The sequence below is a fragment of the Myotis yumanensis genome, unplaced genomic scaffold (assembly GCF_028538775.1).
Source record: "Myotis yumanensis isolate MYYU_CA2020_CCGP unplaced genomic scaffold, mMyoYum1.0.hap1 SCAF_62, whole genome shotgun sequence".
Classification (NCBI taxonomy): Eukaryota; Metazoa; Chordata; class Mammalia; order Chiroptera; family Vespertilionidae; genus Myotis; species Myotis yumanensis.
This window is the reverse complement of record NW_027223813.1, coordinates 192,283-217,903: the sequence shown is the minus strand read 5'-3', so window position 1 is coordinate 217,903 and position 25,621 is coordinate 192,283. Positions and strand designations below refer to the sequence as shown.

Here is a 25,621-nt window from a genome sequence, read left to right as displayed (position 1 = left end):
GCCCATGGCTGGGCCCAGACACCTGCCCTCTCCTCTCCCCGAGTCGGAGGCATCACTGCTCAGGGTGCCCCGTGTGCTTCACCTGGAGGACAAAACAGTGTTCTGCCCAGCTGTGACCTCCGACCCTGTTACCCACCAGGCCCTGCAGAGCATCCTGTCCCAGGGACCCACCCCAGGCTGCCCCACTCCTGCAAAGAGGGTGCGGGGGGCAGGCCTGGTGTCGTGGACCTCATCGGTCTCTGGGAGTCGGGCTCTTGCTGGTCAGTAGAGGGGGTGCTGTCCTGCCTAGGCCTCTGCCCACAGGAGTGGGGAGCAAGCAAGCCACGCGGAGGGAGACATCAGTGACCTCTTTATTTTCAGCAGGTCAGTGGCTGCCGGGGGCACGTAGAGTCAGAGCAGGCCTCAGCTTCCCACCCACCCAGAGGGGATGTGCAGGGGCTGGAACTTGCCAGGGGGTGTTGGATGCCCACTGCCATGGGGGGGGGGGGGTGGCTCAGAGTCCGCAGGCGTGGGCAGGTCCCCCGGGGATGCCTGGGCCTCCAGGGGAGAGGAGTGGTCGTGTCCAATAAATAACAGGCAGTTTCAAACCACTGGGCCCCGGCCTCCAGGGCAGGGCTGACAGGCTCTCTTCTTGATTCAGACAAGAAACTGGCTCAGGAGCTGTCACGGGGGCAGAAGGCCCACGCCCTGGCTCTGCCCTTGTGCCCCCCAGGGGAGCCCACAGCTCTCTCGGGAGAGCAAGGGGGCCTCTCGGAGGCCGAAACAGGGAAGAGAAGGGCCTGGCTCCGTTTGGCCCCGTCCTGCCAGGAGCAGCTCCTCGGGCAGATGTCGGGTAGGATGGGGCGGAAGCTGCACGCCCGGTGAGGTGTCCCGTCTCCTCTACTTGCCCAGGGCCCCCCGGGGCAGCAGCTCCACGTAGCTCAGGGCGCTCTGCAGGGACGTCAGGCAGTAGCCCCCCTCTCCAATCAGATACCTGTGGGACAGCGTCTGTCACTGAAGGAGGCCCCGGAGTTCTAGAAGGGGCACCTGCCCTCGGGGGGCAGGACCAGGGGCTGTCAGGGAGGCTGGGTGGGGGGACAGCCCACTCCCCAGGTGGATGCTGCTCAGAGCTTGCCCCACTGTCCCCCACCCCCAATCGAGGGGTATCGAGGGGTGTGCTGAGTGAGGGGTGGCAGAGAGAGGCTGGGGGAGGGGTCGTGGGCCATGTGTAGGGTGCCTGCCCGGCTCCCCAGCCCGGGCCCTACCCCTCGTGGATGAACTCCTCCAGAGCAGCGCACTCCGACACCAGCTGGGGGAGGCCGCTTCTCAGCACCACGAAGGACAGGATGGGCAGGAGGTCGTCGGCACCACTGTTGACAGAGGCACGCTAGCCCGAGGCTCTGGGGGCCCATGGGCCTGCTCCATCCCCAAACTTCGAAGCCCCAGCTCAGCCCCCCGTGTGGTCCTGCATTTACTGCTGCTCTCTCTGCACCCATCCGCCCAGAGCACCTAGGAGCAGCTGGGCCAGCCCCAAACAAGCCCCACGGGGGCAGGTGGGGCAGCTTTAACCACATAAGCTTGCCCCAGCCTGGGGAGCAGGAGGTGGAGGGGAAGGCCCAGGTCCCGGGCAGCCTGCTCACTCCTGAAATCACGTGTCACACAGCTGAGCACACAGGCCTGACCCTCTGTGAGAGGAGTCTGAGCTGAGAGGGGAGTGAGGCCCGGTGGGCTCCCCAGAACCTCAACCCCAGAGCCCCACGACCAGTGCTCTCTGGGGAGAGCAGGAGGGCAGACTGTGGCTTGCGTCTGATAGGAAGGCCTCTCACACCATGGGCTCCTGCTCGTGCCTTGCCCCCATGTCCCGTGGGCACCGCACAGCTGCAGGGACACAGGCAGGTGTCCACAGAGACAGCTGTAGGGCTGCAGCCAGGCTAACACTTCCGGTCCTGGCGCTGAGCCACTGCAGGGACTCGCTTGGAAGCCAGATGACAAACTGTTGAAGGGGGCCTGTGGAGCCAGCTGAAAGCCCTGCGACCCTGCACTGAGGCCCAGCACCCTGGCCCTGGGGTGGGTGGGGGTGGCACTGTCTCCCACTTTTCTGCCGACCTCACACTCAGCTCTGATTTCTACCTGCCCGTCACCTGCAGGCCCCTGGGTGTGGGGAGGTGCCACAGCCTGCCCACCAGGCTGCAATGATCGGTGCCTTCAGGGTGACCCTAGTCCCAGGGGCAGGGTGGCAGAAGGCAGCGCCCCTGCAGGGGCTATGCTATGGGAACACCAGTCCCAGATGGGCAGCAGAACAGGCTGCAGGCCACAGGCAGGACCAGGCATGAGCCCCCGGCTGCAGCACCTGGGGAGGTGGGGCAGGGACGATGCAGGAACCCCAGGGCTGGGCTCAGGGCAGGGAGCAGGCTCTTCACTAAGCTCAGGCAGCTTCCCCCAGGTGTGCATGGAGGGACCAAGCACATGCATCTGGGTGAGCAACCCTGAATATCATCAGAGGGTCCCTGGCCATCATGCACCCAGGCCATGTCCCCCCTGGACTCACATGGCGGCCGCGCCAGGCTGTGGTCTCGCCTCGGGTGCAGGCTCCTGGGCACAGTAGTAGCCCTCAGCGCAGGCACAGATGACCCGCAGGGCCCGCACTGCAGCACAGAAGCCAGGTTTGGGGTGAGGGCAGGGGCAGCCAGAAGAGCCCCAGCACTGCCCCACACCCATCGTGTGGGTGATCCCTCCCGTGGGCATCGCGCTCACACCACTCATGTCCCATAGGCCACACCCCGTTCGCCAAGAGGCAGACCCGCAGCTCAGACAAGGTACACAGGCTCGGTTGCCAGGTGGGACAGGACCATGGCTGGTGTGACCCCGCCCCCTCCGCCCTCCTCCCCAAGGCGGGTGTGACCACGCCCCCTCTCACCAATGCAGTCCAGCTTCTTCTGGGGACAGCACTCCAGGACCAGTAGCCCCAGCTCCTGGGCAGCAGCGCCGTAGGGGTAGGTGCCGGCTCCTGAGGCCTCAGGGTCCCGAGGGAGCAGTTTGGGGGGGATGCCGAGGGCTGCTGGGGGTGCATTACTGTAGAGCTCCATGCTCCTGCTCAGGGCAGCCTCCCGGGGGCGGTACACACTCCTGCAGCGGAGAGAGGCCAGGCTCAGCTGCCCAAGGGACCCTGCCTGGAACAGGCAGGGTGGGGCGAGCTGGCCCTGCCCCCAGTCCCAGGAGGGTGGACGCGCCACCACCACCGACAAAGCTGAGGATGCCTCGGAGGAAAGCACCGGAAGCAGTCACAGCTGTGGCCGGGATGGGGAGGGCGGTGACACACGGGGAACCTGGAGGGGCCTGGGGCTGGGATGCACCTGTAGAGGGCCAGCAGCAGGGGCCACAGTGGGGAGAAGAAGGGCTCCTCGATGCAGGCCAGGCAGCGGTCCTTGGAGACGGCCGTGTTGAGGCCTTCGAAAGCCAGGAGGGTCAGCGAGAGCAGCCTGTCTGCCGGGACAGAGCGGACACGCGGCACTGTGGGCCAGCTGGCAGCCCCGGGACGTCACCCCGACGAGTCCTCACCCACCACCTTCTCTCTGCCTCCCAGAGCCAGCCTCCGTGTGGCTGAGGCCACAGTTAGTGTCCTGGCTCAGTGGGGAGGGCTGTCTGCCTGGCCCTCCCTCCACTCCCCTCACATCACCCCTCCTGTGTCTGCGTGGCCTAGGGTCAGAGCCGGAGTCTGGGCCCTCATCCCTGGGTGCTCACAGGGCCTTACCCAGCCCCTCACCCCCTGGAAAGGAGAGCAGGAAACAGGCTCTTTCGGGAAAGGAGCCTGAGAAGCTTTAGAGGCAAATCCAAGGACAAGAAACCTGAGGCCCAGACAGATGGAGCACCCTCCTGGGGGTGAGGGAGACCTGCTCAAAGAGATGGGGGACCACCCAGGGAGGAGGGGGACCTCCTGGGATGGGGGACCTGCCCAGTCCCTTGGAGAGCGTGGCCCACAGTGAGAACAGGGCCCCTGACTGTCGGGCTTCGGTTCTGGTTCTGAGAAACCCTGACAGCTCCCTCCTTGGGACTGGGAAGTCACTGGCCACCTGGGCCCACCGCAGGGAGCCCACACACTCTGGGGAGGAGCCACCGTCAGCCTCGGGCTGTGCCTGGCAGCCCTTGGTCTGGAAGGACGTGAGTCCAGCCCTACGAGACAGCAGGGCCACTGGCGGCGAGGCCCTGGGGGTGGACCTTCCCAGGCCGTGATCCCCGGGCAGCCCCGGAGGACACAGCAGGGACTGAGGGAACCCGGACCATAGCCAGCTCAGCTGCTCCGGAGGCAGGAGGGGGCCTGCCTGTTGGCAGGATGTGTGGCTCAGAGGAGGGTGGAGGGGAGGGCCCTGCAGGTCAGGGCTGGCCTGGCTGCCGTCCCAGCTGCTGGCCCTTCCGTCGAGCAGCTCCCACCGCCCGCCTGTCCTGCGGAGCCCTCACCGACCGCATTGTGAATGTCCTTCACGATGCTCTTCAGCGGCTCCAGCAGCGGCTCCTCCTTCACCCCTGAGGCCTGAGGGTCAGTCCCCCGCCCAGGGCCCTGGCCCCACCTCTCTGAAGTGGCCAGGAACTGTTCCAGGTCCTCAAAGGAGCTGTCCTTGCGCACCAGGGGTGAGGGAGACCCCTTAGGGCTGCTGTCTGCCCCTCTGTTGGGGGGCCCGGGCTGGAGTGGGGGCGTGGGGGGACTGGTGGGGGGGCCAGCAGGGGGATGCGGGGATGGGCTGGGCTCCGGGGGGGACAGCATGCAGTAGAGACTCTGTGAGGGCCGGAGACGCCGACTCCCAGGAGCCAGCAGCCCCTCGGCATCAGGGGGCAGGGAGCAGCCGCCGGGGGCTGGGGCGGCTGCAGCGCCCCTGCTCACGACGTGGTACAGCGCCCGGTACACCGCACACTGGAGCTTCTTCAGGAGCTGCGCGATGGGGTGGTCGGGAACACTGCCAGCACAAGCGGAGGCCGTGGGTTAGAGGGACTGCGGCCCCTGGCTGGCCTCGGGTCTGGGGCTGAGCAGCCCGCCCTCCCCACACCTCTCGTCCAACAAGCATTCCTTCCTCCAGAGGGAAGGTTGCAAATACAGTCTGGCCCACCCCTTGGAGGAAGCAGAGAAAGGCCCTGAAAGACCACTGGGCAAAGGGGCCTGGGCAGCACAGCCCCCGGCCCACGATCACCTCTTCCCCTCCTAGGCCTTCCAGCAGCCAGAGGGCAGGGCCTGAGGACCCTGTACCTGAGCAGGTGGGACACCAGGCTGGTCACCAGCGACAGGTCCCCAGGGCTCCTCTTGAGCTTGGCCTTCCAGTGCTTTGGCCAGTCCTGCAGGACAGGAGACCGTGGAGGAGAGCACGGGACCCCCATGAAGGGAGGTCCCTCCTTCCTCCTCTTCCCCCCTCCCCCGCCCAGCCAGGGCTGCACCCCAAAAGGCCAGGTCTCCTTGTTGATACCTACCCTGGGGTGCAGTGAAGATCCAATGCCATCAGGCCCAGGGGACCCTGTGCCCCACGAGGGGGGGAGAGGGGTAACCGTGACACCAAGGACCCCCACCCGGAGCCGCAGCCCGTGGCCCAGGCACCTGGCCCCAGGACTCACGTGGTCTTGCTCATACTCGAGGGTGGCGGCGTAGAGGGCCCGCTGCTCCCGCTCCTCAGGGGTCAGGGTGACCTGACTGCAGAACCTCCTGGGGAGGAAGGACGGGGCTGGGCCTCGGGCGTCTGGGTGCACCCCTCAGGCCTCCCAGCTGCCCTGAGGCCAAGGCTGGACCGATGGGAGGGGACGCACCTGTTGGCGGCCTCCTGGAGCCGCAGCCGCCGCTCCTCCATCTTCCTTTGCAGCTGGTGCAGAGTTAAGGCCGCTTCCGATGCCCTGCATGTGCGCTAAGCCCGGCCGGACTCAGGGTCCAGTGGGCAGGGCACTGCCTTGGCCCTTCAGGAGGTCCGGTCCAGTGGCGGCGCTGGAGGACGGGCACCCACTAGCGAGGGAGGCAGGTGATTTGAAGGATGGAGAGGAGCCCCTTTGCTGGGGGGCAGGACGGTCTTTGCCAAGGGGGGTGTGTGGACCATTCCCCGAGCACATGGCTCTCCCGAAGCTGAAGAAGTTGGTGCCCACACCCTGACCCTGTCACCTGTTACCCTCTCCCCCTCCTCCTCCCTCAGCTCAAGGTCACATTCCCGATTCCCCCTCTGGACACAGAGGCTGGGTGGACAGAAAGGATACAGTCTCCTCCCGGGCCTTGGCGATCACCAGGTTCTCCATCATCTGCCGCTGCAGGGACAGGGTCTAGGAGGGGAGGGGGGAGTAAGGCCTGCTTCCCTCCCCCAGCAACACAGCCTCCCTGGGGCCTGCTCACCAGCGACGTCTTCTGCAGGGCCTGGCTGGGGTCCAGACGGGCCATCCGGGCTTCATAGGCGGCCTTCAGCTTCTGGTTCTGCAGGGAGGCCTCCTCCAGGGGTGTCAGCTCCCTGGAAACGGGACACGCTGCCGTCCAGGCCCAGGAAGCCCAGCAACGTTCTGGGGACCTGAGAACCCTTCCCGACCCAGCCCTGAGGCCAGGATGTGAGGAAGTAGCCAGGGGGTCAGCAGGAAGTGTAAAGGAGGGAGGGTGTCTGGAGGGACTGGACCACAGCCCCCTGAAATGTGGGTGTCCTGTTGCCAGGACGGCTGACTTTTCACAGGAAGCCAGACCTCAGCCCATGATGCAATTCAGTCCTGTGTGTTCGGCAACAACATGAGACTCTTAAGGCACCAAGGCACCCGTGAGCAGCCCACGAAAGGGACAACCACCTCTACTGGAGAATAGCTCCCACCGCCACCCACCACCAGAGCTTCGGTCCCACCTCGTCCTGCTTTCCTGGGTGGGGGACGGGGAGAAAGGCTGCCCTGGGGTGGAAGCGCCCGGCCTGGCCCTGCCCCAGAGCCGCAGGTGGACGAGCCAGGGGCCTGGAGCCTCCGGAGCAGCCTGAGGCATGGTGTTCCGTGCCCCCAACCCCCAGCCGTTCAAGGATCAACTGTAATTTGTTGTTACTGTCATCACTTCATGTTTAACAATAATGGTGGTGTTATAGTTTTTATTTAGTTTCTACTTGATTCTTTATTTGCTAGGTCAGGTTTTATAGTTTCTTGTTCCTGCAGGTATTTCTTTTCTCTGCAGGTCTTTTCTTTTTAAAAAAGATGTTTTTATTGACTTTAGAGAGAGAGGGAGGGAGGAAGAGAGAAACATCGATGAGAGAAAAATACTTATCAGCTGCCTCCTGCATGCCCCCTACTGGGGATCAAGCCCAAATCCCAGGCATGTGCCCTGTGACCTCTTGGTGCACAGACAACACTCAACTGCTGAGCCACACTGGCCAGGGCAACCTGTAGGCATTGTCACACGTGCTTTTCATTTCTAAATACAGAGAGCACGATTGCTTTATAAGCTGTGTCTGATAACTCGATCCGACAGCTTTTCAGTCTGTCTCTCTGTCGTTCCTTCGGTTTCTTACTTCCTTGTGTGCTTGGTGATCTCGGACCGTGTGCCACTTATTTTACGGAATTTAAAGGAGCTTTTCTCCAAGGACAGTTTGTATGTGTTTCCGCCAGGCACGCGGGCATTTCCAACCTGGGACCCATTTCACCTAAACTAGCCCTGCCATGGTGAGCTCCCTTTGCAGGCCAAACCCAGGCTCCGCCCACCTTCCTTGTGCCCGCTTTGCACCCCCATCTTACTTCTTAGAGCTTTGCGACTCCACCACCTGAAGCCTCTGGAAGATCTCTGGCGGCAGAAACGGGAGCAGCTTCCCCCCTTCGTCTGAGTACACCCGGCGGTGCCGGCTGGTAGGTGAGGGGCCAGCAGCCGCCACGGGCATGGCTGGCTTCAGGCAGGCTTTCCCTGCGAGGCACACAGAGCCACAATTGGCACAGGGCCCCACAGGCCACAGAGGAGACAAACTTGGGGGGATGCCCCTGCTGGAGACCCACCAAGCTTGGCCACCGTCGACTGGGCCCTCTCCAGACACTGCTCTGCCAGCTTCAGCATCTTCAGGGCATCTGGGGGCACAGGCTCCCCAGCGTCTGGGCATGGACAGGAAGACTGGTTACCATCACTCATTCACTAACCAGGTTCTTGCTGAGATAAACACAAGGGCACGTTGACTGTCTCCTAACCTCTGACTCCCGGGCCAGCCCACCCACCCCTCACCTCTGACCATCGGCCCTCGGGCTCTGAGCAGGGCCAGCCCAGCATCTGACTGACTGTCCCACTGTCTCAGCTGGACCGTCAGAGCCTCTCTCTACCCAACGGGGCCTTTTCTCCTGAGGATGTCACCTGCACCCACAGCCCCTCCTCCAGGTGGGCCACCATTCAGGGACCATGTCACAGAGACAACTTTTTCACCCACTTCCTGGCCTTCGGCTGTGCTCAGCCCACCCTCACCCTCCCTAGGGCTTCCATCCTACAGACTGTCCTACCAGCAGACACTCGCTGTAGGAGCTGCCTCCCCAAACCCTCGGACGCCACCAGCCCAGGTCCTGACCCACCTCCTGCTCCCTTCACAGCCAGCCCCTCAACACACTCCCACCGAATCTGCCCTCACCCCCACGTCTGCCCTAGTCCCAAGTGCTCCCCAACCTCTCAGGGTCTCTCTCCCCCAGGACATGCCCTGGGCTACTGCCCCAAACTCCTCCCAGTCCTCGTCCTGTAGTGCCCAGACCTCTGCTAAGCTCATTGGCTCCCTAGGGCTGCTCCGACCGTGGTGACTCCCACCTCTCCCCAACCAAGGTGCCCTCAACCAGAATTCTCCCCCTGCAGCAAGTCTGGTGAAGTCCACCTTCAAAGAACATCCCCCAGGCCATCCACCTCCAGGAGGTCTCACCACTGCTGTCCCCACCATGGGGACCTCCTGCAGGCTCTGCCCCCATGCCGGCCTCTCCATGAGCTAACCCCTCCTGTGGGAACCACCCCAGCTCCTTGCCTGCCCCTAATGCACGAACCTGCCCCGGCCTGCCTGCCTTTCCTTACACCCAGCACCCACTCTCAGCTCAGGGCTTTTGTTCACCCCGCTGGTGGAAGGCTGCCCCCAGCCTTTGCTCAGGTCACTCCTCCCTGGCCATGTCCTACCCGTCTACCCCCCCCCCCCCCCACATCACATCACACCACGATAGCTCATGCTGACTGAGTGCCCAGCCATTCGCCTTCTGCTAATGACCAAGCGGGTAGGACAGGACACCCCCAGGCCTGAAACCCACCAAGGGCTTAGGTGACCAACATCTGACCAGCCCAGGAGCAGCAGTGAGGCTGAGAGCTGTACCTTGGGTGGTTTCCACTTCTTCCAGCAGCACCTGGGAGATGTAGTGGATGCTCCGCAGGTATTCTGCATATGCCTCCTGTGCCCAGGGAAGAGAAACGGCAGGGGTCAGGCGGTAGAGGCAAAGGCCTCCATCGCGCCGCCTGCCGCCCCGGTGGGAAGCCCAGAAACGGTGTCTGCTTATCTCGGAGAGAGCCCTGAGCATCCAGCCCGAGGTGGTCGGCTGATTGGCTGGTCTGCCTGGGGCACCGGTGTATCAGTCTTCCCCAGGCCTGAAGGGGAAGGGGCCCAGCTGGATCCCCATCCCTTCTCCCTCGCCTTTCTCCCCAGCACAGGAAGGAAGTGGCAGGGGAAGCAACTTTGAGAGTTGCTGTCATTTTCCACGCCATGCAACAAGTTTCATTTCTGGCCCTTCATTCGCTGGCTTGTGAATGTTTTTCTTGGGAGGTTAATGAGGGAGTGCTGTTGCAAATCGTAGAATCTGTTCCGGCTGGGGTTCTGGGCGATCCCTTTCCTGAACCCCACTGCCCGGTACAGGGGATTCTAGAGCATTGCCAGGTTCACGGGTGTGGGCATCCTGTCCGGCTCCCTGCACGGAGCCCAGGCGGCGCTGGGACTCACAGCGTGGGGTGTGTGTGCGCGCGCGCTGCATCCCAGTTCCCAAATTATTCATGTTTAAGTCCACACCTCAGAGATGAGGATCCGATGGAGGCGGGAAGGGTTTCCGACTTGGGGACAGCAGTGGACCGAGGGCCCGGGATGTGTTTCCTGGGCTCGCCCGCAGCCCGCTCCCCCCCGCGCAGCCCGGGCGGCTCGGCCGGCTTTTCCACCCGGTCGCCAGCGTGGCTGACACCCCTCCCGCCCGCGGCGACAGGGAAGGCGCAGCACCGAGAGCCGCAGTTAACCTTCTCGGGATGCCGCCCCCGTGGGAATCGGACCAAATCCGCAGCGTCTTCCCGGAGAAACGCACACACGGAGCGGAGCGGCTGGCGGTCTATGCGGAGGGAGGCAGCTGCGCGGACCCTGCAGCATCCCGTTTACAGACGCCAGCGCCGCTCCGGGTCCGACTCGCGGGACAGACGGGGAAAACGGGGCGGACAGGCCTGGGAGCTGTCCAAGGTCGGAAGCCGACACCGCGCCGGCGCCCCGCAGCCGCCGGGGGTCCCGGCCGGCGCCCACCCCGCGGCCCCGCCCTCGCCCACGCCCACTGAGCCGCCCTCTCGTGGGGGCCGGGCCCGCCGCGCCTTGCCGCGCCGCGCCTCGCCTCACCCGGGGCCGGTTGCCGGTGTCCAGCTCGATGGCCCCGTTGGCCAGCTTCATAGCGCACTGCAGCGGCTTCACCGCGCCGTCCCCGGCCGCAGCGGCCATGGCGCCGGGCGGGGAGGCGGTGCTGGCGGCCCAGGGGCGGGGCGAACGACCTGAAGCCCGGAACGAAGGATGCGAGGGAGCGGGGGCCGCCCGAGCCGCGGACCGCCGGAACACACGGGACCGTCTCGGGCGCACTTCCGGCTGCCCCGCCCGCGCGGCTGCCCGGCGTCGAGGGCGGAAGGGGCGGGGCTGGGGGCGGAGCTCGCCAATAACCTCGGCACAGCGCTGCCGCGAGCGCGCGAGTTCCCCCGCGACCCTCACTCCACGGCTGTGACAGGCCCTCCTGCCGGCCCGCCCCCTCGCCCCGCCCCTCGCGCCGACCGACACGCCTCCCTCCTCACGCGGCCCTGCCCCTGCGCGCCCCGCCCGTCCCGCCTCCCGGGAGCCGAGCGGAGCCGAGCGGCGGGTCGGGCGGCACGAACGAGCACAGTCCGGCTGAGCGGCCGAGAGCTCCGGGCGCGAGCAGGACCCGCGGGGCCGAGCAGCCGAGCCGAGCGGGCCCGAGCGCAGCCGGGTGGAGCCGAGCGGAGCCGAGCGGGGCGCAGCGCAGGGGCGGCCGCCATGAAACGGGACCGGCTTGGCCGCTTCCTGTCGCCTGGGGCGGCGGGGCCGCGCAGGGGCTCGGGCGGCAGCTGCGGCGGCGGCCGGGCCCGGGGCCGCCCCTCCCGCGGCAGGCCGAGCGGGGACGAGGGCGCCCGTGGTGGCCGCCCGGCTGGGCTGGGGGCCGGCGCGGGCCTGCGGGGACGCGGGCGAGGACGGCGCCGACGAGGCAGGTGGGTTCCGCCGGCCCGTGACCGCGGCCCGGGCCTCTCCCCGGCGCCCTTGGGCCGCTGGAGGCGGGCGGAGCCTCCCCGGCGCCCGCGCGGGTGCGGTTTCGCAAGCGCCGACCCCGCCTGCCCACGGAGCCCGCGGTGGACGCTCAGCCCTGCGGGCGGAGAGGCCGGGGCTTGGCCCCCGTCCGCGCCGGGTCTGCAGCCCGAGGTCCTTGCTGAGCCCCAGCCTCAGCCGCCGCTCGTTCGCTCAGAACCGGTGGGCGCGGCGCGGCGAGGGCCGCTGGCCGGGGGTCGGTGCCCGCCTGGCCGGGGTCGGTGCCTTCGCCCTCGCTTCGCCCTCGCGTGGCGGACGGACCCCGACCGGCGGGAGGAGCTGGGCTGCCCCGTCCTTCTCTGCTGGTCTCGGGATGCCGTTTCCCGCTCCCTTTAGGAACTTACACGGCTGTGGAGGCGTTTATTTATTTTAAAAACATTTGTTAAGAGTTTTCTTTGGGACAAAGGTTTTACCGAGCTATCACCGATATATTACATGTTAGCTTCAGATGTGCAACGTAATTGATAGCTGTCAATATTGTGGAGGAACAGTGTCCAGTTGACATCCGTCATCTCCAGTGACAGCTCTTTTATGCTGAGAACTTTCAAGCTCTGCTCTCAGCAAGTTCCCCGTGTACAGCCGGCGCCGTGAATTAGTCCCCAGGCCGCACACCGCTCCCTTCCTGTCATCAGTGGGAGTTTGTACTTTTTAAAAGGTTATTTTTTTATTGATCTCAGAGAGGACGGGGAGGGAGGCAGAGATGGAGACATGATGCTGAGTTGACTTGTGTGTATGGCCGACGGTGGTGGTCGGGCGTCACGTTTCGCACGTGGCTTCCCAGGTTCCCCACCACCACAGTGTGTGTTCGTGGCTCCCTGCTCGTAGACTGATTGACCCTGTGTGCACGGGTGTACTTCTGGGTCCTCTGTCCTTCCGTTATGTGTCTGTTTCTATGCCAAAGCTACACTGTTTTGATCACTTTCACTTTGTAATACAGTTTGAAATAAGGAATTGTGATGCCTCCAGCTTTGGCTCTTTGGGGTCTCTTCTGGTTCCGTATGAATTTTAAGATTGTTAGTTCTATTTAGTTAGCAATGCTGTTGGACCTGGCTGGATGGCTCAGTTGGTTCGAGCGTCGTCCTGATACGTTAAGGGTTCAGGTTCAGCCGAAACCGGTTTGGCTCAGTGGATAGAGCGTCGGCCTGCGGACTGAAGGGTCCCGGGTTCGATTCCGGTCAAGGGCATGTACCTGGGTTGCGGGCACATCCCCATTGGGAGGTGTGCAGGAGGCAGCTGATCGATGTTTCTCTCCCATGGATGTTTCTAACTCTCTATCTCTCTCCCTTCCTCTCTGTAAAAAATCAATAAAATATATTTTTTTAAAAAAAGGGTTCAGGTTCAGTCCCCCGTCAGGGTGCGTACAGAAGGCAACTGGTCCGATATTTCTCTCTCACGTTGATGTTTCTCTCTCTCTCCCCCCTCCCCCCCCTTCCTCTCTCTCTAGAATCAATGAAAAATAATTCATCAGGCGAGGATTTAAAAAAAGGAATCAACCAATGAATGTAAAATAAGCGAAACAACAAATCGATGTTTTTCTTTCTCTCTCTGCCCTGCCCCCTTTCCTCTCTCTCGAAATCAGTTTTTACAGTGCTATTTGGATTTTGATAGGGATAGTGTTGAATCTTAGATGGCTTTGGGCAGTGTGAACATTTTAACAATAATGAATTCTTCAAGTTCACAGAATATTTTTCTATTTATTTGTATCTTCAACTTCTTTCATCAGTGCCATAGTTTTTGGTGTACACATCTTCCACCATCTTGGTTAAATTTATTCCTGGGTATTTACTCTTTTTGATGAAATTGAAAATTGGATCATTTCCTTAATTTCTTGTTCTGATAGTTTGTTCCGACCATTTTTTGCACATTGACTTTGTATCCTTTACTGTGACCTGACTGGCCACGGGGCTCCCCTCCTGGAGCTGTGTCTGGCCTGGCCTGACTCACGTCTCCTGTGCTTGCCCAGGAACAGGCCGGGCTCTGGCCATGGGGCACTGCCGCCTCTGCCACGGCAAGTTCTCTGCACGGAGCCTCCGCAGCATCTCCGCCCGGGCACCTGGGCAGATCTCAGAGAGACCACCCCCCGGGGAGCGCGTGTTCGTCAGGGACTTCCAGCACCTGCTGGGGGTGGCCGTCCACCAGGACCCAGCTTTGTCTCAGTTTGTCTGCAAGAACTGCCACGCCCAGTTCTACCAATGCCACAGCCTCCTCACGTCCTTCCTGCAGAGAGTCAACGTGTCCCCAATGGGCCCCCGGAAGCCCTGCACACAGTAGGCGCTCCCTCCTTTGTTCATTTGGGGGTGCTCAGGTTCAGTCTCCGGTGTACTGTGCGGTTCTCAGCACAGGAAGTGCCCGGTGGGAACCTGTGCAGTGGGGGGGCCATGGTGCGGTGGCAGTGGACACGTGGAAGCCTCAGAGCGACTGGTGTGGGAGGTGATGGCCGAGAAGGCTCTGAGTGTCAGGAGACGGCATGGCAGGGCAGGGGCAGCCCCAGGTGGGAGCGAGCCGGTAAAGGGAGCGAGCCTGCCCCCTGCTTGCTGCAGGGCCCCACTTACGTCCATGCTGCTCCTTTGCAGGGTGGGTGCCCAGCCCCCAACAGAGGCCGAGGAGGCAGCGTGTCTGGGTGAGTGTCCCCGTCCCTGGAGCGGGGGGGGGGGGGGGGGGGGGGGGGGGGGGCGGGTATAGGTGGGCTCCCGTGGGCTGGGTGCTGACCAGCCACGGGGCTGCTGTCTGTGCCTTTCCTCAGTGGACCTGATCACGTCAAGCCCGGAAGGTCTGCGTGGCCTGGTGGGGTGGGTGCACGGACACGCGGCCCGCTGTGGGGCCCTGCCCAGCCTCCAGAGGACGCTGTCCTCCGAGTACTGTGGTGTCATCCAGGCCGTGTGGGGCTGCGACCAAGGCCACGACTACACCATGGACGCCGACCCCAGCTGCGGGGCTCTCCTGCTGGACAGTGCATTGGCGGTCAAGTGGACGTGGGACAAGGAGACAGCCCCCCGGCTCGCCCACCGTCGGAGGTCCAACCCCACTGGGGCTACCCCGCCGCGCTCCCAGGGCGGAGCGACCACAGCTGAGACGGAGACGCTGTCCAACATGGACGTGGTCCAGCCCCCTTCAGATGGCAGCCCTGTGGGGCCTGGGCCGAGCCCCCTGCCTCAGTCAAGCCTGCCCCCAAGTGGGGCTCCAGGTAGGAGCTTCTCTGGGCTGTTCGACCAGGATTCCTACCCCTGAGCCAGCAGGGCCCTCGCAGGAAGTGGATGTCTGCACGTGTGGGCAGTGGTGGCGGAGTCCTGTGGGCATCTGGCAGCAGGAAGGGCTGAGACCCGGTGCTGGCCGTGCCTGTGAGGCGCACGCCTCTGCTATCCCGCCTCACCGCCTGCTCCGGCCGGGGGACGAGGGAGGGAGAATGGGGCCTTGTTGCAGGGGGTCGGGGAAGAGGGCAGCTGTGCCTCTGAGGCTGTTTCGGGTCATTTCCTGGGCCTCAGCCAGCACCCTAGTGACACCCCAGTGGGACGTGAGGACAGGCCCCTTTGCTGTGTGTTGAGGGAAACAGGCCCTTGGGTGGTGCAGTGGTTCAGGGACATCACGTTGGGCCAGGCCGGCTCCTGCCTGTCAGCTGCCATGTGTGCCCGTCTGCAGTGGGCGCTCGGCCACTCGAGTGCGAGTCCTTTCAGAAAGTGCCACTCCCAGGATGGCTCGGAGAGGGCGATGCTCAGGCTGGAGGAAGCGGGGACTGTGCGGAGGGCCCTTAGGGCTGCGCGGCTCTTTAAACTGCGCACGATACATTCATGACGTGTGAGTCGTCCCCCGAAACGCTGGATCGGAACCTCTGGGGAGAGGTCGGCAGCTGTGACTGTCGCTGGGTATCGGGTGCTCGGCGCTGCCTGTGCTGGACACGGGTGGCCTGTGAGCGTGGCAGTGTTGGGACCTGTGGGGGATGGAGCTGGGAGGTGGGCGGGATGTGAGGCTGGCGGACCCCAGGCTCACAAGGAAGGCTCTGTCTCAGGCGGCCGTGCCTCCTTGCTGGGAGCCCTGCCTGCGCACCGGTCGGTAACAGGAGCCTTGTTCTTTGTTTCTCAGGGCAGTTGGGTGAGAAGCAGCTTCCATCTTCAACCTCGGATGATCGGGTAAAAGACGAGTTCAGTGACCTTTCTGAGGGGTGAGAGAAGAGTGGGTTTAAACAGCCTAAAATTTCTCCTTGGAAAACCAAACTCTACCATCCTAGGGGCTGGCGGTCCATGTCCTGGCCAGGGGTGCTTCCAGGCTGCTCGGTCCTGATTAGGGGCTTCCTGGGTCCCAGAGGGTACCCGCTGATGCAGCCACCAGACAGCAGGACCTGTGTGTGCAGAGCTCCGGGGAGGGTCCCTTGGGCACCCTCTGCTGCTGCCCCTTGTCTCCTTCAGGCCTTAGGTCTGTGCTGGCCCCACGCTCCTCGAGCAGAGGACGCAGCCTCTGGCCCTTGGTCATGGCATGAGTGTGACTGGGCTGTCTGCTTCTGGGCCACCCGCTGCCGCTGAGCCAGGCACCTCTCAGACTCTTCCAGCCTGACGCCACCAGCTGTGGCTGGAAGGCAGGCGCATCCTTGTCCGTAGAGTAGAACAGTTTTAGTGCAGCTCCAGTGCGGCACCCGTGGCCAAGGTGCCGGAAGAACCCAAGTGTCTGTGCTTAGAAACACCCCGGGACCAGGTGTGGCCAGGGTCTTGCAGCCTCCAGCCGCTCTCTGCCTGACGGGTGGCGGCCGAAGGGGAAGGCCGTGGCGAGCCAACAGAATGAACAGTGGCTCGTACGTCAGGGCGAAGGTTACAGGCATAGAGCTTTTTCTGGCCTTTGTGACCTTTGAAATGGCTGACAGCTGGCCTGTCAGTTGGACAGGTGCTCACAGGGTGAGGGCTGTTCTGAGCGTCCACTTACTCAGAAGCCCACCACCTATGGGGTCTTCACACCTGCCTGGGGCCTCCTTGGAGAGGTTCCTTCTGAGTTTGGGGTCCTGATGTGAGGAGAGCATTTAGGAGATGGGGTAGAGATTGGGGGGGTTTAGGTTTCTTTCAGCCTTTTCAGAACTAAAACATGGTCTGTGGGGATGTGTGTGGTGTCTGCAGGCAGGAAGTCGCATCGGATCTGTCACCCACCCAGAGCTTTGCTAAAGGCTCTCTCTTCTGTCCTAGGGACTTCCTGAGTGAAGACGACAATGACAAGAAGCAGAACACCCAGTCCTCAGATGAGTCCTTTGAGCCTTACCCAGAAAAGAAGTAAGTGGGTCTTGGTGCAAGGCCTGGGGCTGGTGTCCATCGGGGAGCTGGATGCCGCGTCTGTGCTCCCCGCACGTGGTGTTTTGGGTCAGCCTGCCAAGTCCAGTGCAGTGCGGCTTCTGAGGGAGCTGAGGCCTCCCCAGGACAGCTCTGGGACCTGGCCTCAGTGTCATTCGTGAGGCAGCTGACGTCCAGGTGAGGATGGCAGGAGCCCGTGGGCATGACCCAGCCTCTTTTGGAGCTCCTTGCCTGCCTTGTGCCAGTCCTGCTCACGGCCACACCACCCTGCCAGCCTCTGATTCCTGCTCTTGGTGCTGAGTCTCTGCACTTGTTCACAGCTCTGCCTCGGGCACCGATTTCTATGCCACTTCCTTGTTGGGGAGCTTCTGTGACCTTGTGTTGACCTTCTCTTTTCAAGGATTTGTTTCTGCAGGTAGAACGTAGGGTCCTGGCAGGAAGGGACGATTTTTACTTGTGTCACTTTCTTCCCAACCCTGTGCCCAGGAACCCCCAAACCCCTGCAGTGTCGATGCCCGACATGGGCACTGTCCTTCCGCATTTCACAGCACAGTGAAACAAGCACACACCATCAGCCAAGGAAACGCAGAGACAGATTGAGAAGCAATCACGAGTTCTTTTCCTTTAGGTTCTGACATGGGTTACGGAGAAACAGGACAACAGGCAGCTCTGGGGAGACATCAGTCAGTGTGCAGCCCTGAGGCTCCCCACCCCCACCCCAGCCGTCCCATCCACCTGTGAAGCCTCCTGCTCTCTGCAAATGTAGTCCAGGGTGGGAGGGAAATGGCAAATTACCTGTCAGTGCAGCCAACAGGTGCCATGCCACTCAGAAGAGGGTACAGGCCAGCGATCGGGACACGCAGCCAGGTTCAAAGCACAGTTATTTGAGACAAGGAGAGAAGCCTGCGCAGTCATCAGAAAGGTTCTTTTAATCTTCCCGTTAAAGGGAGGACAACTCTTTATAACCCTTCTTTACAATTTGTGGTAACACACAGTTTGCCATTTTTAAGTTCAGTGGCATTGAGTACATTCACAATGTTGTGCAACAATCACCACTGTTTACAAACTGTCACCACCCCGAGCAGAACCTCTGTACACATTAAGCAATGACTTCCCTGTCGTCCTCCCCGGCCCTGACAACCTCTATCTAGTCTAGGTCCCGATTCTAGGGACCTCAGTGGGATTGTATTTGTCCTTTTGTGACTGGCTCCTTTTGAGATTTACCATATTATAGCCCGTGTTGGAGCTTAACCACATCTTGGGTTGTTTTCACCTTTGGGTTATTGTGAGTAATGCTCTGAACACTGAGGTACAGTCACCCTAATGGGTGGAAGTGGTACCTCATTGTTAATTTGCTTTGCATTTATCTATTGATTAGTGATGTTGAGCATCTTTTCACATTTTTTTTTTAAAGAGAAAAAAAACATCAATTTGTTCTACTTATCTATGCATTCATTGATTGATTTTTCTATGTGCCCTAACCGGGATAGAACCTGTAACTCTGGATTATCAGGACACTCTAACCAACTGAGCTACTCGGCCAGCGCCACGTGTATGCTTATATCTCCTTTGGAGAAATGCCCTCCACGTCCTTTGCCTATATTTTAATTGGGTTGTCTTTTTGCTATTGAGTTATAAGGTAGTTTTTCCTATTCAGCGGGTCATCTATTTCACTCTCTTGGGCGTGGCATTTGCTGTGCAAAAGTTATGATTTCGAAGTCCAGTTTACCTATTTTTACTTTTGCTGCCTGTGCTTTTGTGTCATATTTAAGAAACCATTGCCAAGTCCAAGATCACGAAGACTTACTGCTGTTTTCTTCCAAGAGCTTTATAATTTTAGCTCATATTCCGGCCTTTGATCTGAGTTACCTTTTGTATGTAGCACACATTAGGGTCCGTTTCCTTCTGCGTGTACATAGTTTCCCAGCACCTTTGTTGGAGACTATCCTTTCCTTGTAGAATAATCTGGGCACTCTTGTTGAAAATAGTTGATTGTACTTTTGAGGGTTTATTTCTATCCTCTTAATTCTATTCAGTTGGTCTACGCGTCTGTCTTTATGCAAGCACCACAATTTTGATTATTGTAACTTCGTAGCAAATTTTGTATTCAGGAAGTTGAGTCCTCCCATCAGTTTTTCAAAATTGTTTGGCTATTCGGGTCCCTTGAAATTCAACGTGAAATTTTGGATTTTTTTTTTCCCTACTAAAAACACCATTGGGATTTAGATAGAGATTAAATCTGTAGTTTGCTTTGGGAGAAGCACTGCCATCTTAATAGTCTTCTAATCCATGAATATGGGATGCCTTTCCACTTATTTAGGCCTTTCATTTCCTTCATCAGTGTTTTGTAGGTTTCAGTGTATGAGTCATTCACCTCCTTGGTTAAATTTATTCATTTATTATTTTTGATGTGATTGCAAATGAATTTTCTTAATTTCCTTTTTGGGTTGTTTGTTGTTAGCATGTAGGAATAGAACTGGTGTTTGTGCTGATTTTGCACCCCGCAACTTTGCTGAATGTATTTTGTATGAGGACTCTGTAGGGTTCTTTATATATAAAATCATGTCATCTGTGAATAGAGGTAATTTCCCTTCCTTTCTTTCTAATTTAGATGGCTTTTATTTTTTCTTGCCTAATCTCTCTGGCCAGGATGCCCAGCATTATTTTCTTGATCTCAGAGGGAACTTTTTAGCCTCTAACCATTGAAGATGATGTCAGCTATGGCTAGTCACATGTAGCCCAGGTGCTCCCTTCTATTTCTTTTTAACTTTATTTTAGTTATAACATATTTATTGTTGAAAGTATTACACATGTGTCCCCCACCCCCTTTTTTAAGATTTTTTATTTTTAGAGAGGAGGGGAGAGGGAGAAAGAGAAATATTAATTTGAGAGCGAAACATTGATGGGCTGCCTCATACACACCCTTAGGCATGTGCCCTGACCAGGAATCAAACCAGCAACCTTTTGGTACACAAGAAGATGCCCAAATGAACCACACCAGCCAGGGCTCCCTTCCATTTCTGACCGAGTTCCTTAAATGTCTGGGTCCAAAAAGGAAAACGTGTGTTCTTTAAACTTTTTTTTTTTTTTTAAATATATTTTTATTGATCTCAGAGAGGAAGGGAGAGGGAAAGAGAGATAGAAACATCAATGATGAGAGAGAACCATTGATTGGCTGCCTCCTACACACCTCCTACTGGGGATCGAGACTGCAACCTGGGCATGTGCCCCCGACCGGAACCGAACCTGGGACCCTTCAGTCCACAGGCCGATGCTCCATCCACTGAGCCAAACCAGCTAGGGCTCTTTAAACTTTTAATAGACACTACTGTCCCGCCCCAAGTCCCCATGGCCCACTCTGGCCCGTGGCAGAGCCGAAGAATGGGGGGTGGCAGCTGGTGGAGCACATAGAGCACTCTTCCCAGAGACAGCACTTGCCCCTCAAGGACTTCTGGTTGCTGTGAGTCTCCCATCAGGGTCCAAAGTTCCACAGTTGTTGGATCTGATCTTTTTTCTAGCTTAATGGTTGTTTTGGTCCAGGGACTGACCCCTAAAGCTTCTGTATTCCACCATTTTCCATGGCATCTTGTGTTTGGTTTTGATATTTAGAATAGGGTGTAAGACTTCAGTCCTAAAAACCCACCTCTGTAGTCATTGTCCCTGCACTTGCCCTCCCATGGGGGCAGTACCGGGCATCTACCTACTGAGTTGTTCTGGCTTTGGTGGCTGAGGGTCCAGTTCAGGGCACCCAGTTAGCACATAGCCCTGGAAGCTGAATCATATCAGAGAACATGAAGGAAAGTGAGATCCATGTACAGAGGTCAGACCTATCACTGCATCTGATTTACCTTTTTTTTTTCCCCCAGAGTCTCTGGCAAAAAGAATGGGAGCAAAGAGGCCAAGAAACCTGAAGAACCAAAAATCCGAAAGAAGCCTGGACCGAAGCCGGGCTGGAAGAACAAGCTCCGCTGTGAAAGGTGAGGCCGGGTGTGGGCTGCACTGCCGGGCGTGCGGCCAGGGCGGCAGCTCCATGGTGCCCTGTGTTTTAGGGAGGAGCTGCCCACCATCTACAAGTGCCCATATCAAGGCTGCACAGCTGTGTACCGAGGGGCTGATGGCATGAAGGTAAGGAAGGTGCTACTGAAGCCAGGGCAGGAGTCTACAGGAGCAGGGGGGGTGTCAGGCCCAGACTCCCCCCAGGGTGCCCGTGAACCTGGGGAAATGGAGATGTGAAGCAACCCCACCATTGCCGTGCTCCGTGGGGGAGGATGAACCGGCCTTTGCTCTTGGGAAAGCACCTGTCTTCAGTGAGGAATGGTGGGACCTGTCCCTTCGAGGGTGGTGCACAGGGCTCAGAGGCAGCAGGTGCTGCGTGGTGGGTGAGCTGCTGTCCAGGCCCAGCCAGCACTCAGGGCCTCACTGTTCCCCTGCAGAAGCACATAAAGGAACACCATGAAGAAGTCCGCGAGAGGCCCTGTCCCCACCCTGGCTGCAACAAGGTGTTCATGATTGACCGCTACCTGCAGCGGCATGTGAAGCTCATCCACACAGGTGCCTGCCCTGACCCCTCCTGGGACAGCCCCCAGGGTCCCCGTCTTGGCCTCGTGGGTAGTGTGTTGTTTGTGGGCTGCAGTGTTGACAAGTCAGCTCAGTTGGTCAGTGTGGAACTGGCAGCAAAGAAATCCCTGTGCCTTTCTGTGCATGTATTGTGGTGGGTTTTTTAATTAAAAAACAAACAAACATGTTTTTGGGATAAGAGGAAGCCACATGCATTGTAGAAATGGTGAGGCAAAAAGCTCAGATGCAGCCACCACTGTCAGCTCAAGGGCCACTTCTCTATGTCACAACCTGGGCTGATACAGATTCATCACTTTCATGGTGTGACCCACACCACCCACGTCAGGAAACACAAGAACCACACATACACCTACTGTCCAGGATCGGATCGGTCGTATAGTTTGACCGTTTGGTTTTTGTTCAAGAATCTAAGAAACTGACTTCCAGGATGGGGGCTTCCTTGGGGGGGGTCCCGTGTGGAGTGGCAGTACCTGAGACCTTGTGATGTGGCTCCTCTAAGCATCTGTGCTCAAGCAGGTAGAGCCTTCTAAGACGTTTAAGAAAACTGGCTTCCACTGTGCAGTGGATTTAGAGGAAGCTCCAGACATGGGTTGCAGGGCTCTGCTAATAATTTGTATGAAAATTGTCTCTCATCTGAGTAGAATCAGGTCAGCAAGGTCCCCTGCTTGGGCACTGAGTGTAGAAAGCCCGGAAGGTGGACCTTCTGGGGCCTGTGCTCACCTGTCTCTCCTTAGAGGTGCGGAACTACATCTGTGATGAGTGTGGACAGACCTTCAAGCAGCGGAAACACCTCCTCGTCCACCAGATGCGGCACTCAGGAGCCAAGCCTCTGCAGTAAGTGTGACCCGGTGTCTCCTGGTGGCCACACAGGCACCCAGATCCTCGCTCACTTCCCCCGTCCCCTAGGTGTGAAGTCTGTGGGTTCCAGTGCCGGCAGCGGGCATCCCTCAAGTACCACATGACCAAACACAAGGCTGAGACGGAGCTGGACTTTGCCTGTGACCAGTGTGGCCGGCGGTTCGAGAAGGCTCACAATCTTAACGTGCATATGTCCATGGTCCACCCTCTGACGCAGACCCAAGACAAGGCCCTGCCCCTGGAGCCATCGCCCAGGACCACAGAGGGTCAGGCTGTGAAGCCTGAGCCCACCTGAGGGTGCTCAGCACCTGAACTCAGCAGGTGGTAGGTGGGGTGGAAGGGCTTCATAGTTCCTCCCATGGGACCTGAAGGCACAGCTGGGCTCACCCTGAGAGACCCCATGCTGAACCTCACCCCTGTGCTGGAAGGTGGGGGGCTCAGTGCAAGGCCGAGGTAGCCTTTCTGCACCCATTCTGGGACCAGCAGTTTATTTTCCTATAAACATGGACTTGGGGCCAGATACAAATTTTAAATAGAGTCCTGCTCCTCACGCAAGCAGTCACGGAGATTTGTAATCCACTTTTTCGTGCAACAAGAGCTCCACGTCATGCTCATAATAAATTATTTACAAAGGAGGAGTGTGTGTGCGGGTCCAGTCAGAAGAAGCAAGGCTCCTGGGAGAGGTCAGTGTCCTGCATGGCCCGCTGCCTGCTCAGGAGGGCAGCACTCACTTCGGGGTCACAGTCTCCACGAGTGGCCAGCAGCTGCAAGAAAATACCATGCTCAGTGCAGCACAGACCCAACACCAAGGCATGGGGAGGGAAGCTGGTGACTAGAGCTGACCAGAAAGTGGCCATGTGTTGGGCTTCCGCATCCTCACACTTACATAGTGATTTGGATTTATACACAAACACCATGGGGAGAAAACACCGTGGTGAACATTTAGGCGTTACCTCTGCCACGTTAGAGAAGCTCTTTCTGGAGCACCGAGGTATTGATTGCAGCAGAAAAAGACGAGCTTTTGTTATCAGGCCGACAGGGCAGTCCTAGAGAGAACAGACAGAGCCACAGTCAGGTGCCCACACGTGTGCCAGGAGGGGCCGTCACCTGAGAGCTTGCCACGTGGGCCCGTGGGATGTGCCATCTGCCCCTTGGGTTGTAGGATGTGGGCCCGTGGGATGTGCCTATTGCCTAGACAGCCCACCCTTTCACCTGCCTGGCCCTGAAGCTCCTGGGTCCTGCTGGCCAGAGTTGAGAGTACAGCTGTCTCCCCGGCTACGAAGAGGCAAAGCAGCTTGAGATACATGTCCACTGCGATGTGCAGGAAGGCATCATCCTGGGTGAGGGCGTCTTCGTCAAAGTAGGAGAGGAGGCTGATGGTGAGACTAGATGTCAGGTGACACCAAGACCTCCCAGAGAAGGACAGTTGGCACAGGAAGTTCCAGGCCATCTCTGCCATCTGGAGGGAGAACCACTGTGGTCTGACCAGAACAGGGAGTTACCTGTAGAAGGCGACTGGCAGCAGCCTGACATGCTGGTCCGGGGCCAGGAGGAGGAGGAGGTGACCCAGGCCGGCATCTACAACCCAAGGGGCTCAGTCAGCCCTGGTTGCCACCCCCCAGGACCGGTGTCTTCAGAGGACCTGTGTACCTTTGTGGGCCAGGCAGGTGGACCCCCACATGATAGCTCAGTGCCACCCTGGGGTCCTCAGTGCTCCACTAAATTCTTTTATACGCTTTTGTCCTGATGAAAATGTAGGGCTTATATGCTTTGCAAGAAGATAACCATTTGAAAGTTGCTTCTGAAGGGACTCATGTCAAAAGCCACAGTCGGACCCTGCTGGGTCAACTGCGCTCCTAGCCAATGGCGGATGACTAGAGACCATTGGCTATCAGGTCTCAGTGGATTTTTTACCTGTCTCTGTCAACCGAAAGAGCGGCAGCCAGGGCACCTTCCTCTTCTCCAAACACCCCAAGATCTCGGCACAGATGTCCAAAGCCGTCAGGCAGTTGCCAGCCTGTGACCCACAGAAGAGGAAGAATGACTCGGACGGCAGGGGCTGCAGAGCTGAATGTTCTTGCGGGGTTCAGAGCTGGGCACACGCGGGGAAGAGGGACGACCCTCTTCACAGAAGGGAGCCTGTCCTTGTTAGAGTGTGTCGCTAAGGCCTCTGATGGAGGGAACTCCGGCAGGAGGAGGTGGCCAGGGGCCCTGGGGCCCAAGTGCTGAAGTAAGACATCAAAACAAAGGCCAAGACCGAGGAGCTCCCACTCCAGTGAGCACAGGACTCCCCCCACCCTGACCCAGGAGGGCTGGGCCCCTGAGGATCTGCAGCTTCAAGAACCTGGGGAAGAACCCTGAGACATGAGGGATAACATACGTGTGGGGTCAGGTATGTCGACAGCAGGCCCATCAAGGAAAAGAAAAACAGGACAACCAGCAGCTGTAATACAAACAGGGATACTTGCAACGTGAAGTCACCCGTGCTGTCCCCACAGCGCAGTCCTAGGTGTGGAGCAGCATTCCTCATCACCACTTACAGGCCCAGGACACACACTTTTCCTCTAAGTGGATCTTCTCAGAAAGAAAAATTCCCACTTTTAAGCAGAAATTAATTGTGTAAAATTATTACTGACTGGATCATTTTTATGCTTGTCTTTAAACCAGGCTATTGCCAGCGGTCTCCCTGGTGTGTGAGTGTCCCCATGACAGGTAGCTCATCTGTGCAGTGGGCCACCAGCTCAGCCTCGTTCCCTGGCTTTGTGTCCAGAAATGTTTGTAAAACTCTGGTGGTAAACCCACAGCTACATCCCGCCTCTCTGACCCTGACTGCAGGCACACTCAGGCTGGATGGCGCCTCTGTGGACCCTGTCCTGTCCCCTTGGTACACCAGGCCTTCCAACAGAACCACCTGAAAACAATCATGGAAGAATCTTATTTGTAGGTTTTTTACTTTAAATTATAATCACCAAAAATAGATTGGCTCAGCAACTGATTTAGTTGCCCAGCAGGTGGACACGTGCTGAGCTGACAGGTGGCCTCGAGTGCCCTGGCTACAGACGGTCCCACAACTCCCAGTAGGGACATTTCAAGGTGCCAGCCTGGACTCAGAGAACCTGCCCTGTCTCTCGGCCTGTGCCTAACTGTGGTGCATGTGAACCGAGGGTGTGGAAATGGACACCAGGTTCCAGTGGACAGTGGGCAGCCCTGCCCGGGGTTGTGATGTGAATAAGAAAAAGATCAATGAAAGCACTTCAAAAATGAAACTAAGATATTCTTTTTACTAATAAACTTGAGAGTCAAAGTCTTATGAAATCTTAAACCCAGCAAATTTTACTTTCAAATAAAGTGTCAGAATCTCCAAACTTCCTGTCTGTGCTTGGGAAAGCTCAGTCATTAGGTGAGCTCTGAGAAACACCA

General features: G+C 58.9%; 3 protein-coding genes and 1 long non-coding RNA gene across 4 annotated transcripts in view; 2 read left to right on the top strand and 2 right to left on the bottom strand.

Moving 5' to 3' along the window:
* Positions 1 to 41: 41 nt before the first annotated feature.
* Positions 42 to 10,634, bottom strand: VPS9D1 (VPS9 domain containing 1). Its single transcript, XM_070402885.1, has 15 exons — positions 10,536 to 10,634; positions 9,270 to 9,345; positions 7,942 to 8,034; positions 7,690 to 7,852; positions 6,332 to 6,443; positions 6,199 to 6,261; positions 5,764 to 5,816; positions 5,575 to 5,662; positions 5,216 to 5,301; positions 4,435 to 4,928; positions 3,333 to 3,462; positions 2,897 to 3,105; positions 2,528 to 2,624; positions 1,245 to 1,349; positions 42 to 973 (listed from the first exon to the last, which is right to left on the bottom strand). The coding sequence occupies exons 1-15, from the start codon at positions 10,632 to 10,634 to the stop codon at positions 880 to 882; spliced, it is 1,962 nt and encodes a 653-aa protein (XP_070258986.1). The 3' UTR covers positions 42 to 879.
* Positions 5,684 to 7,471, top strand: LOC139001015 (uncharacterized). Its single transcript, XR_011469798.1, has 3 exons — positions 5,684 to 5,969; positions 6,138 to 6,537; positions 6,638 to 7,471. It is a non-coding gene; the product is annotated as an uncharacterized lncRNA (long non-coding RNA).
* Positions 10,635 to 11,042: 408 nt separating the features above from the next.
* On the top strand, positions 11,043 to 25,556 carry ZNF276 (zinc finger protein 276). The gene is given in 12 exon segments (XM_070402895.1): positions 11,043 to 11,329; positions 11,331 to 11,407; positions 13,465 to 13,768; positions 14,075 to 14,121; positions 14,245 to 14,685; positions 15,579 to 15,657; positions 16,664 to 16,747; positions 20,632 to 20,742; positions 20,815 to 20,890; positions 21,199 to 21,316; positions 22,078 to 22,177; positions 22,250 to 25,556. Coding segments are annotated over 12 exon segments (1,818 nt in total). The 5' UTR covers positions 11,043 to 11,195; the 3' UTR covers positions 22,497 to 25,556.
* Positions 22,858 to 25,621, bottom strand: part of FANCA (FA complementation group A) — a 39,630-nt gene continuing 36,866 nt past the window's right edge. The window contains 6 exon segments of the mRNA XM_070402873.1: positions 22,858 to 23,039; positions 23,155 to 23,247; positions 23,414 to 23,574; positions 23,704 to 23,779; positions 24,116 to 24,218; positions 24,582 to 24,644. Of these exon segments, the coding sequence (XP_070258974.1) occupies positions 22,858 to 23,039; positions 23,155 to 23,247; positions 23,414 to 23,574; positions 23,704 to 23,779; positions 24,116 to 24,218; positions 24,582 to 24,644 (678 nt within the window).

Bases quoted from the DNA above. Each gene is read 5' to 3' on its own strand.
- VPS9D1 (XM_070402885.1), bottom strand. From the start codon at position 10,634: ATGGCCGCTGCGGCCGGGGACGGCGCGGTGAAGCCGCTGCAGTGCGCT. The intron at 6,262-6,331 runs GTGAGCAGGCCC...CTCCCCTCCTAG, and splicing joins CCCTGCAGAAGACGTCGCTG to ACCCTGTCCCTGCAGCGGCA. The intron at 5,302-5,574 runs GTGAGTCCTGGG...CCTGTCCTGCAG, and splicing joins TCGAGTATGAGCAAGACCAC to GACTGGCCAAAGCACTGGAA.